We start from the raw sequence: 12,372 nt of genomic DNA on the forward strand, positions 1-12,372 counted from the left end.
AATGGCCTTCTTAACCACTTTTCTTTCCTCCCCCAACAACACGCTCTTCAGAAAACAGGACTGTGATCACGTCTCCGTTTCATTTTCCACTCACTTTGGGATATTTCTCCATCTTTTCCTTCATCTGAGACTCTCTGAGGGACTTGGTCATGAGCGGCGCCTCCTCCAGGACCTTCCTGTGAGAACAAGACACGTGACCGGGCACTCCAGAGGAACAACAGAACAAAACAGAACAAAACCAAAAAAACCATCTGCTCGGACTCGTGTGTGTGTGCGTGCGTGTGTGTGGCCGCGTGCGGGCGGCCACCACAGATACCGACGCCTGGCAGCAGATTCGGTCGATGGCGGCTGAGATGAAAGGGCCGCAGCCGGCCGCTGATTGGACGGTGACGGGATGTCATATTTAGAAGCGTTTTTTTTTTGCAGCTCGCCGGCCGGACGCCTCGTAAACGAGAGCCGTGTTTACAGACGCGTGCGGCACGCCGACAGATGTGGTCGTCTGCGGCCACATCCAGGCGGGGAGGGCGGAGCCAAACCCCGGCGGCCGCATCTGTTCCGGTGGGGAGCTCGTAAATAAGGGCGTCCGCTCGTGTACGCAGCTTCAGCTCCGCACATCCAGCAAGAGGCTGCAGACCGGCTGCACGTTGTCGGCTGCAAACAGCCGCCGCTGTCTAACACGTGTAAACCAGACTCATCTGCCCTTTGATCCACACACACACAGACACACATGCATGTACACACACGCCAGTTAGCACACACACACACACACACACACACACACACACACACACACACACACACACACACACACACACACACACACACACACACACACACACACCTCTCGCTCTTCAGCTGGGCGAAGCGCTTGCGAATGTCGTCCACCGTCACTTCGAAGAACTCGTCCGGCAGGTTGTCCAAGGCCTGGCAGTGGGGAGCCAAGGCGTCCAGGTGGTAGATCACAGGCTCCCGCTCCACCGGCTGCAGGGACACGACGGACACAGTGGGTCTCACTGGTTTCCTTTGACCCAGAGCGACAGCAGTTTTTGTTTGTGTGTTTGTTTTGTTTTCAAAGTGAAAAACTTGTTAAATCTGATAAAAAAGCTTGCGTTTCTCAACTGGTGGGATGCAACCCAAAAGTGGGTCGTGGAGCTGTTTTGATTGGGTCGCAGCTTCGTGACACACACACACACACACACACACACACACACACACACACACACACACACACACACACACACACACACACACACACACACACACACACACACACACACACACGGGGGTCTGCTGGAGCCTATCCCAGCTGTCTTAGGGCGAAGGCAGGGTGACACCCTAGACGAGTCGCCAGTTCATCGCAGGGCCACATGGAAACAAACAACCATTCACACTCACATGCACACCTACGGACAATTTAGAATGTTCAATTGACCTCACATGCATGTTTTTGAAGTGTGGGAGGAAGCCGGAGAACCCGTAGAGAACCCAGTAGACACAGGGAGAACATGCAAACTCCACACAGAAAGGTCCCAGGCCCGGGATCCAACCCACGACCTTCTTGATGTGAGGCAGCACCGCTAACCACTGCGCCACCGTGTCGCCCACACATACACATATATACATATAAATATGTTGATATTGATAAAGTTCCTCAATGTCTGGCTCATGAGTTGCACTTCAATCCTGTGACTGGAACAAAATCCTTAGTCAGACCCTCAGACATGCCGTTTATGACATGCTGTTTATTCATTGGGCCTCTCACTAATAAACAGATGCCAGATTGAAGGTCAGATACTGGTCTGAGCCTGAATCCCGATATACCTCCAAAAACGCCTCCGCCAGCTCCATTTCCTCTGGCTGGTTAGCGCCACTTTGACCCTGTTGCAGAAAGAGAAATGTTTCAGTTGTAAGAAGTGGCCTGTTGGTACGAGCTGTTTTACTGGCGTAAATCATCGCTTCATCGTCTGCTCACAGCTCACCTTGACGTACGAGCCGTGACTGGATTTGGCCTTCTTGGCTTTGGGTGATTCCACCGCAGTCGTCAGCGCCGACAGGAACGAGGACGACGGGTGTCCCACGGCGCCACCACGAGGACCTCCGAGGCGCTGACCGCCTCCGGAGAACGGGACGAAGGGAGCGGTGGAGTGAGCCGCTGAGGAGGACGAAGACTTCTGGCCCGAAGGTCCTGCCTTCTCCCCGTCGTCCTCCAGCTTCTCTCTCTCACAGACTGAAGCCGTCGACCGCAATGCATTCTGGGAGTCCCGGGCTGATTCCTCCCGAACGGGAGCCGATGCAGTGGCGGAGGCGGGAGAAAATGCCGTGTGAGTGTCCATTGGCCGTTGAGGGCTTGAATTTGGACCTGGCAATCCTGATGTTGGTGTCTCTGTCTGTGATGGAGCAGGAGCAGGAGCAGGAGCAGGAGCAGGAGCAGGAGCAGCAGGAGCAGGAGCAGGAGCAGGAGCAGCAGGAGCAGGAGCAGGAGCAGGAGCAGCAGGAGCAGGGGCAGGCCGGAACGCTGCAGCTTCACTGGCAGCAGGCACAGTTGGCACGTCTGGCCTTTCCACCAGTTCACTGGAATCATCTTCCACTGCAGCTTTATTGCTTTTGAATAAAAACCTTTGAGGGGAAAAAGAAAAAGCAAGGAGTTTGTTATAAACCGTGACACTTTTACAGCAACAGCAACGTTATCAATGTTTATTTGAGCCTGAATGCAATTTGCAGTAGAGCCAGCTGCAAGAACACACACACAAAATGAGAACCGAGGAATGGTAATAAAGTAATTACAACTGCCAACTGAACTCACAAGTCGTTCATTTACAAGAGCCACAGGAAGAATCTCAACATTTGTCCTGACCCAGGCCGTCTGTCTGTGTGCGGCCTGGCAGAACTTCATCTCTACGTCAACCTTCCTTTAAACTAGCTACAAAGTTGGGAATCGTCACTAAAGAATGGCCACGTAGGGAAAATCAAACCAGAAAGTGACTGTGAGGCCAACACAGATTTAATTTCATGAAACAACAAGATGCCGAGATACGAAGCGGCGTTGGTACGACGCCCAACAGGTCTGTTCAGGGAAATGACAGAGAGCCTCTTCAACAGCGGGTCCACGATCGCCGCCCTGACTGCAGAGCTGATGCTTCCACAAGCTGAACCTGTGCCTACCTGACGATGGCGCTTCCTCCAGTCAAGCCCAGCGACTTCAGGCTGGTCTTCTTCAGCGCTTCTACCCCACTGACCTACATGCAGGCAGACACACACAGATTTGATTACCATTAAAAACTCCCTTTTGTCTCTGGAAAACCACCACGGGACAGATGAGAATTGAAAAGGGAATGCGACATACCTCGTCCCTCATGTAAACACATACCGGGGTGGATCCAGACTCACACAGCTTCGATTCACTGCACCAGAAAAAAAAAGAAAAAAGACGTTACTACCACAGACCCCAGTTTGATCTGAGAATTTTTGATCGCAAAAAAAATTTGACTTTCCTTTTTTTTTTCAGGAAGTCGGCTTTTACTGAACACCACCGCCACCACCCAGAAAAAAAGCCTTCATGTCTGCATGTGTAAACCATGTGTGCACGACTTATTGAACCATAAATGTTTTACCATTGTTCCCCTTTATTGGAAGAAAAAAGAAAAGGAAGGAGAGAAAAAAAAAACACACTTCTCCTCGGAGCTTCTCAACATTCCCAGCGCTTTGAGCTTTGACGCTGTTTGTGTGGAGCTAATTCTTATTTCATGGAGGCGTAACCTCCCCGCTGGAACAGGATCAGGGATGGAGGGTGATGTCATTTAATGGAGATGAGATGAAGGGCGGACAGATGTGTGAGCACCTGGGACCGCACAGCTGCAGCACAACTACTGCGCAACAGCTGTGTGTGTGTGTGTGTGTGTGTGTGTGTGTGTGTGTGTGTGTGTGTGTGTGTGTGTGTGTGTGTGTGAAAGTTTAAAACCACTGCAGAGGATGTTATCTGACACAGAGGAGGCTTGTGTGCATTCCGAGGCCTGCTGCTGTGAAGACGACCAGGCGGTGGCATTGTGATGGAGGTCATAACAGCCAAATAAAACCTCCTGATTAACAGAGACACGTGTTTCAGTCAAACATTTTATAGGACTTGTTCCTATTTAGAGGGAAAACGGAGGAAAAAAAAAAAAAAAAATCTTCACTGGCTTCCTTGCACTGCCTGCAGCAGAGGCACACTAGAACCGGAGACCGACTCACTGCTTCGGCGCAGCGATTAATCTACAGATTATGTTCAAACGTGTCACGTCGGGCATGTCGACGTGCGCGCACACTGACCCGATCTGAGAGAAATGCGTCACGACTTCAAAGAGACTCTGTCCACACGAGAAGGAGCCCTGCAGCCGAGACCCGTCCTCCATTTGGAGCGCGATCCGCACCTGAGAGAAGCAAGAGGGCAAAAAGGCAATCCTCAGATCCTGCAGTCAGCAGCGAGGCTCAGAGACTCATATTGTAAGTTACCAGGTAACGATGCAATTCAAGCAAATGTGATAAAAGCAACGATAAATTGACACAAGTGTCCTACCTCCGCCTGTCACTCGTGATTCTAGTTGACAGGAAGCAACATTAAATGAAATGAAATGAAAAATGTAAATTTGCATCAATGTCTTTACCTCAAAAATTAATGTTTGAAGATTTTGTTACAAAAAGTTGATTAAATACATGAAAGTATCTAAATGTAATATAGTGGCTATTTGTATTCTTTGGCTCCACGTTCTTGGATTCATTTTGCAGGAAAAGTAATTTCCCGTGATCTGATCGGAGTGCTTCAAACTGAGCGACCCTGTGTCCGAGCACATCCCTGTTGTTGTTTCCTCTTCTGACTCACTTGGCGTTTGTTTGTTTACTGAAACGAGCCGGTGGTTCCGCACAGAGAGAACGCTGCAGGTCGGCACACCGAGCAAGATAAAAAGAGTGGCTCGGCCATCGACGGCCAAAAATAAAACGCATCCATCTGTCAGGAGGGCCTGTGTGTCTCTGTGAGGTATCAACATTTAACCATCCTTTAAATGAGCAAGAACAACAGATCAAACCCAGACGGATTTTTACTGCTTAGATCACGACGCCATGATGTCATAGGAAACCACAGCTCACATCAAAGTGTTATTTGGACAGAGATCAGACCGGAGCGAGCAAAAGACAACACGTAGAGAATTAATTCATTTCCGGGTAAATTACAGTTAAAAAAAAAAAAAGAAGCGGTGTAACTCCAAAGGTATAATGTATTCATATAATACTCTCGCTTTCGAGCCTTTGTTGTTCATCCCAAAGCAGAAATAATTATCTAAAACCAGCACATTCATCCCTTTGACGTTCAGCTTTTAGTGACACCACAAAGGTCTGCTTTCCAGAACTGAGTGTTTTGCATGCACAAACACACACACTAGTGGTGTGTTTAGGAATGAGGGTGGACACAAATATTTGCGAGAACATATAACTGGATCATTCTCGGCCTGTTTAGATCATTAGAAATCAAAATTGGCCATAACTAATGTGCTACTGAGTCTCTTTAAATTGAAAGCTTAATCTTTTTGTAGGTATGAGAGGTGTAATGCATTTTTTCTATCTATCTGGTCAACCTACCTGGCTGTCAGCTACAGCCTGCTTCCTCGAACTCGTCACCATCTCCAGTTTGGCATTGTTTGGCAGGTTGGCAAACCTCACTGGCAGAGTGAGGTCGATCAAGTTCCTCTGAAACCTGTCAAGGCAGGGCAGCAATCAATGCAACAGTTAATTCACTGTATTGGATCATGAGGGATGGAAAAACAGTGGATGTAGCCTCAATACCCCAACTAATCTACAATGAAAAACGGCTGGGTGAAGTCAGCTTTAGGTTGAGGATTTCATAGATATTTACTCCATATCCAACTGGGCTTTTATTTGGAGGCCATTGTGAGTCAAGAGTGTCCAAATCTAAAATAATGTCCAATAATAATAGTTGTTGTGTTCTCACATTGATTGATATTAAGAAGCACTTATTTACTTCTGAGGAGGAATGTAAAGTAGCATAGAACATCAAAGTGCTTAAAGTTGTTTGTGATTTTTACCATGACACAGTTCATGTTGAAAAGATGCAAGATCAGGTGGAATATCAGAAAACAAAGACTAACATTGACATTGTTTGCAATATTCTTTCTCGCCATTAAATGTTGCCAAATCTTTCACACTGGACCTTTAGAAAAACTTTCATGTCAATAGCCATGTACTGAGCCACCTATATTAGTTAAGGTAATCAAATATTAGGTGGAAAATATTCTGCTGAACGTGTCACATGCATCGTTGTTCTCTGACTACGCCGTTGGATCTGGAGAAATAACTTGTTCACGCAACCAACCTGAAACCAACTTCACCGCGACTACTGGCAGTAACGCTGGCCAGCTGATGATGAGGATACCCACGTACTTTAAACCGTGTTCGTCGGGGTTAAATCCATGCTTTTGACAAACGTCTTCCAGCACCTGCAGAAGACACAGACAGGATGAATCTCACAGCGAAGCACATGACATATTGATACAAAAATCATACAAAATCAATCAGAGCGGAAACTGATCTGTCACTGGCTAACCGTGATTAGCCAAACAAGCTAACTCAGAGGGAAACCGTTCGGCACGGTTCTAGGGAAAAGACGCCGGAGGAAACGCACCGCTCACGTCCGACAAAACGAAATACTTTAAATAAACACTTTACCTGCAATAGCGGCGTGTTTGGAGCCACTTTGACTGTTTGTCTTCTCCCATTTGGGGTAAGAACCGTCACCGCTACACCGCTGGCTGCCATTGTCTGCCGTGACGTCACAGTGTTTATTTTGAACAAACTTTATTGGTACCAGCGTTTAGTGGTTCAGTCTATCCAAAGTAGCAAATAAGTGATTAAAAAAATAAATAAAAATAATGCAGAAACTGTTTTCTGATACAAAATATGACGTCATTTCTTTACGTTGAAATTAATACATTTAAAAAAGTAAAGCTATTTTCTTTTCACAACTTTAAAAAGCAGAAAACCGATACTCCTTATATGTTAATCACATGCAGTTTTTGTAAATGTTCCACTCTGTTTACAAATTACAGTATGACGCTGCAAAACCAATGCACTCATCCTTCTTGTTTGTGGCTTTAATCCCAGAATTCCTACAAAGGCAACAATAATAATAATAATAATAATAATAATAATAATAATAATAATAATAATAATAATAATAATAACAATAATAATAATAATAATAATTGTTGCTGTTGTTGTTTAACGTTTTTAGAAATTAAATCTTGATTTAACATTATTTTTATGAATGGCACTCACGAGGCGCTCGGCATTCGTGGAACTACTCTGCAGTGTAGCTACTCATAGGGGCGTTGCAGGAATGCGTGCGAGTGCGCGGAGGAGGAGGACGTAGAGGAGAGGAGGGAGGGCGGAGGCTTCAAATAAAAGCCTTGCGCGTCCTCAGGACAGGTCCCAGAGACCTGGAGCAGAAACCATCGGCCCCGCACTGGGACTGCTTCCTCCCCGCAAACTGCTACCATGCGTGGACCACACGAGCATCCACCCTCTTCTTCCCCGCACTCCTTCTGCGCAACTTTTATGAGACTTCATGAAAACTTTTAGTCTCCCCTGTCAAAGCAATTGAGTTTTGCATCATCCTAAGCTCTCGCACCAGCCTGCTGGGAGAGCAGTTTTCCAGTGGTGACCGGGCGCACAGCGGCGTCATGATGGGGGGTGTGGCTGGTTGGTCCTCCATACTGCTGCTCCTCATCCATCTGGGTGCGCCCCTGGAGGCCAGGAGAGCTGCCGCCGGTCGAGCGCAAACTCGGCGCATCCAGCAGCAGCAGCAGCAGCAGCAGCAGCAGCAGATGTCTGTGGTGACCAGGGAGCGGCTGGAAGGTGCAGAGAGCTTCCCACTGGACTTCACGGCTGTGGAGGACAACATGGACAGTTTCATGGTGCAGATCAAGAACCTGGCGCAGTCGCTGTACAAATGCTCCTCGCAGAAGTTGGACCAGGACATGAAGTTGCACTTACTGAGGAACGTCTCTGTGACCTGCAATGATGGTTCACCTGCAGGGTGAGTGTCTGTATCTGGCTTCAGTTTGGTTCAAAGTCGCAGGAAACCACAAAGTGTTAAATAGAGGTTACGATCAAATTCTATAGTTTTGGTTCTTCATTCACTGATTTTTTTTGCTTCCCCCCTTGTCTTGGTAATTTCCAAGTGCATTTTCCCCAAAAATGTTTGTTCCATCCCAATCCAGAGGTGTAAGCACAACTGACAATCTACTCAAGGCTAAATCAAAGTTAAATAATAACTTTCAATTATTTGGTAAACATACTATTTATTACGTTTGAGGCAGAAGACAATAAAGTTCAAAATCCTGAGTAAAACTGGATGAACCCCCCCCACCACCACCACCTCCCCTTAAAAAAAAATCAGAGTAAAATAACATCTCCTGACTGCCTGAACAAAACAGAACAAACAACTAGAGGGCAACACAAAGCAAAATTTTAAAGTCTTTTTGAGAAGCACAGACTAGTAACAAGCATCTATGGAGATTCCTGCAGAGAGCGTAAAGGATGACTAGATCCAGACTGAAGTTATTTGCTTCCCCTTCAAGGTACTACTTGAGGGAGTCGAAGGGGAGCAAGAGGTGGCTGCTGTACCTGGAAGGTGAGCACGAATGTCAGCCGCACGACAACGACGCCGGGTGAAAGCCAACTGGAAGTGTAACCTGTGTACCTGTGCGTTGTTCAAGGCGGGTGGTACTGTTTCAACAAGCAGACCTGTGACAGGAGATATGAGACCATGAGGTCACTGATGAGCTCCGCTGACTGGCCGCAGACCAGAACAGGTAACGACACACTGATGTAATTTCCTGCAATCTCGTTGTTGTCTATTCTACACAAACAGGTGCCTGACTTTCTCATGCAGCATTTCCTAACGTTTTTCCTCAGTATGGCACATGATAGATAGTCTTTGATTCCTTTGAAGGTTTTTGCTAATTACACAATAAACAAATTGTACATTGCACAGTATGGATTCAACAAAATCTCTTTAAAAAGTTAAGTTCAATTCAGATAAGATTTCTGTTTTCTGCTGTTATCCGCTCTTCTGTGAAGTAAATGTTATGACCCTCTTTCATCATTCGCAGAATCGGGAATTCTTTCGCCGCAGCCAGAGCAAAACCCTTACTGGTGGAATGCAAACACGGTGTAAGATTTTTGCTGCACCTCATTTATAGACACTTGCACTTTCTAATGAACTACACACTTGTTTTGTTCCTACTTTTTGATGTTTTGCTAAGAGCCATCCAAGACAGAAGTATCGCATGAGAAGAGGAGACAAAAATAACTAAAAAACTAACAAAATTTAGGGAAAAGCCCTGGGCCCTGCAAGCCATGTGCCGTACCTCATATGTCCACCAGGGGGGCTGCTGCACACTTTTGTGACTCAAATCAGTCACTCAACTTTACTTGGACATCAACCAAAGTGGTTGTGCCTTCACTTGAGTGCTTCGTCATACAATTCAATCAGCCAGCAGAACAATTAAAGCGTTTCTATTAATTATTTCACATGTATTGAGGCACACTGGTGTATTTAGCTTTCTTAAACACTGTCCTGCTGCTCCTCAATGTCCATCCATGTCATCACTGTCTCTCTGTCTCCTCATCCCTCAGCTTCATCCCGTACTGCTCCAGCGACAACTGGAGCGGCGCCTCGCCTCCCAGGGCTGATGATGGTAAGACGGCAGGGTGACAGTCTGTGTGTGTGTGGCCTGTGAAGTGTGGTGCGTTCACGTGATTTTATGTTCGTTCATTCATTGTTTCATTCTCAGGTGAATATGCGTTCATGGGCTCGCTGATCATCAGGGAGGTGGTGAACGAGCTGCTCACCAAAGGTCTGGATAAAGCCAAGGTTCTGCTTCTGGCAGGAAGCAGGTGAGGTGTGTGTGTGTGTGTGTGTGTGTGTGTGTGCATGGGCCATAATTCAAAATCAAAGTATCTTATTAATATAGTCAAACTCTCACACATACATAGTCAGATCCTCCTACATATACTCTCTTACACTTATTCTCTTACATATACAAACTCTTACGTATATAATAAAACTCTCTTACACATATAGTCAGAGTTTCACACATATCTAGTCAAACTCTTTTACACACAGAGTCAAACTCTCTCACCCATCACAGTTAAAGTCTCTTATATATTTGAGCTATGGACCAGACGGCCTCTCATCAACCTCAAGGGCTTTTATTGGGCGATTGTTGACCCCCTACTACCTTCACATGACCACAACTCTGTCTCCAGCGCGGGCGGTCTGGGCGTCATGCTGAACGTGGACCGCGTCGCGGAGCAGCTGCTATCGCAGGGACACGGAGGGGTGCAGGTCCGAGGTCTGCCCGACTCCGCCTGGCTCCCCATGAGGAAACCGCACAAATCGGCAGACTGCCGGGACGCCACAAGCTGCCCTCCTATCGAGACCGCCAAGAGAGGCTACAGGTGGGGATGAATCATAAAACACTAGAGCGGGTGGCGGGGTTGTTAAGATACAGATGTGTGACACCTGGCTCTCGTGCAGGTACTGGCGCAGCGTTCTGCCAGAGACGTGCATACAGACACATCTTGGAGAGGAGTGGAAGTGTTTCTTCGCGCCAAAAATCTACCTCTCGTTAAAAAGTAAGAGGTGTCGTAACGCATTGGTTCAGGGAGATGGAATCTCTGAGTCTTAAACGCGCTGCGCGTTCGGCCCGCAGGTCCCATATTTGTGGTGCAGTGGCTGTTTGACGAGGCCCAGCTGATACTGCTCAACATCAACCTGACGGGACGGCCCTTCACCGAGGGCCAGTGGAGGTTCATGCACAACCTGGAGCAGCAGACCAGGGCCACACTCCGGGACGTAGCGTGAGTCGTCTGATGGATGCACACCAGGTCACGTGACTTCAGAATGAAATGATTGATATTCCCTGACTGCTGCTTTTCTTTTGGTTTTAAACATCAGGGCGACTTTTGTTCCGGCTTGTATGGAGCACATTCTCCTCACCAGGGCGTAAGTAGATCAACGTCTTCAAATTGACAACTCTTTCAAATCACACACAGCAGTAACACATTATAGTGAGCTGGCAGTGTGAGGCTGTCAGAATTCTCACTGTGGGATACAGATATCACATCACATCCGTTGCCCGTCATGTAGTAAATTAAATATTTCCACTATCTCTGAACCTTATATGTCTGCTTCGACTCACCGAGTCGACAAATTAGGGACACAATTTGTGTTATAGCAGAGGACAAAGCGGATCAGAAAACAAACCAGTCTCTTTTTATTTACCATTGGTGTCAACAAGGCCCACGTAGATCATGTTCAACTGCTGCATATTATCAGTGCTTAATACTTTCTGAGGCATCAATAGAGATCATCAGTGCAGAAACTTCAACAATTTATTTTATTTATTGCATTTAAAATAATCTCTCAGTGTGTGTAATTCCTTCAATGAAGTGAATTATCGAATAAAATTGATAAAATCTTCTCAGCTCTCTTTAAAAATGCATTATCTTTTTTTATATATTTATTTATAATTAAAGATTTATTTGAGCAAAAGTGACCTATCTCCAAAACTAAACCTACAACAAGGTCACAGTTCTTTACAACCCCTCGAATCACAGCCTTGTCATCACCACCTGCTTCTGCAGCAACTGGATAGACTTCCGAGTGAAGGGCACTTCCCTGCCTAGAGCCCTCCACTGCTGGGACCGGAGCCTGCAGGAGAGCAACCACATCAACGGCAGCCACGGGAGTCACGGCCGCAGGAGATCCAGGACCCCGCCCACCAGGGGCTGCCCCTTCCACCTGATGGACGGCTGCTCGTGGCCCCAGTGCAACCCCACGTGCCCGGCCATCTACGACGAGGCCACGGGCCAGGAGGTGAGCGCCGCGCAGGTCCTCAGGTACATGGGCCTGGACGTGCAACAGACGGCCCGGCAGCAGGGGATGGACGCCAGGACACTGCTGGAGATGCTCAGCGGCGGCGGCGGATGAGATGCAGAAGCAGCAAAGCGTCAGGGCGGAAGACGAGCACGAGAGCGAGACTGGAAAAGACTCTCACTGAAGACGTGGTCTTTCGTTGACGACGAGGCTGTTGGCAAAGCTGGATGATCAGCAGGAACTCGCCGGGTGTCGTTGATGTTTGAAACGCCGTCAGTCGGCAATGTTTGATTCAATGAACCTCTTGCGATACATTTTAACGTGTATAAAGAAATAAAGAAATCTGTATATATATAATTAATGTGGATTGGATGCAACGTACAGTCTGTTGTCTTTAGTTGGAGTATGGCGCCCCCATTTATCCAGCAATGGTGTTGTTC

The 12,372-nt window shown here is 47.2% G+C and overlaps 2 protein-coding genes across 2 annotated transcripts in view; one reads left to right on the forward strand and one right to left on the reverse strand.

The window, feature by feature from the left end:
• aspscr1 (ASPSCR1 tether for SLC2A4, UBX domain containing) overlaps positions 1 to 6,885 on the reverse strand; it is a 16,556-nt gene extending 9,671 nt beyond the window's left edge. Inside the window, exons 1-10 of the mRNA XM_076039146.1 lie at positions 6,715 to 6,885; positions 6,430 to 6,485; positions 5,611 to 5,725; positions 4,306 to 4,406; positions 3,344 to 3,401; positions 3,163 to 3,236; positions 1,980 to 2,616; positions 1,822 to 1,878; positions 842 to 981; positions 95 to 176 (exon numbers count right to left, since the gene is read on the reverse strand). Of these exons, the coding sequence (XP_075895261.1) occupies positions 95 to 176; positions 842 to 981; positions 1,822 to 1,878; positions 1,980 to 2,616; positions 3,163 to 3,236; positions 3,344 to 3,401; positions 4,306 to 4,406; positions 5,611 to 5,725; positions 6,430 to 6,485; positions 6,715 to 6,804 (1,410 nt within the window). The 5' untranslated portion in view covers positions 6,805 to 6,885. The remainder of the gene's footprint in view (positions 1 to 94; positions 177 to 841; positions 982 to 1,821; positions 1,879 to 1,979; positions 2,617 to 3,162; positions 3,237 to 3,343; positions 3,402 to 4,305; positions 4,407 to 5,610; positions 5,726 to 6,429; positions 6,486 to 6,714) is intronic.
• Positions 6,886 to 6,918: 33 nt separating this feature from the next.
• Positions 6,919 to 12,336, forward strand: notum1b (notum, palmitoleoyl-protein carboxylesterase b). Its single transcript, XM_076039158.1, has 11 exons — positions 6,919 to 8,083; positions 8,628 to 8,680; positions 8,766 to 8,861; positions 9,162 to 9,222; positions 9,688 to 9,749; positions 9,846 to 9,948; positions 10,321 to 10,512; positions 10,592 to 10,689; positions 10,767 to 10,914; positions 11,012 to 11,059; positions 11,701 to 12,336. The coding sequence occupies exons 1-11, from the start codon at positions 7,728 to 7,730 to the stop codon at positions 12,044 to 12,046; spliced, it is 1,563 nt and encodes a 520-aa protein (XP_075895273.1). The 5' UTR covers positions 6,919 to 7,727; the 3' UTR covers positions 12,047 to 12,336.
• Positions 12,337 to 12,372: the final 36 nt, after the last annotated feature.

This window comes from Nelusetta ayraudi, unplaced genomic scaffold, assembly GCF_046127955.1.
Source record: "Nelusetta ayraudi isolate G7.1 ecotype Tasmania unplaced genomic scaffold, CSIRO-AGI_Nayr_v1 ptg000004l, whole genome shotgun sequence".
NCBI classification, from domain to species: domain Eukaryota; kingdom Metazoa; phylum Chordata; class Actinopteri; order Tetraodontiformes; family Monacanthidae; genus Nelusetta; species Nelusetta ayraudi.

Coding starts and splice junctions, on each gene's coding strand:
- notum1b (XM_076039158.1), top strand. CDS start 7,728: ATGATGGGGGGTGTGGCTGGTTGGTCCTCCATACTGCTGCTCCTCATC. Junction 8,084..8,627: donor AATGATGGTTCACCTGCAGG/GTGAGTGTCTGT, acceptor TTCCCCTTCAAG/GTACTACTTGAGGGAGTCGA. Junction 10,513..10,591: donor ACCGCCAAGAGAGGCTACAG/GTGGGGATGAAT, acceptor GCTCTCGTGCAG/GTACTGGCGCAGCGTTCTGC.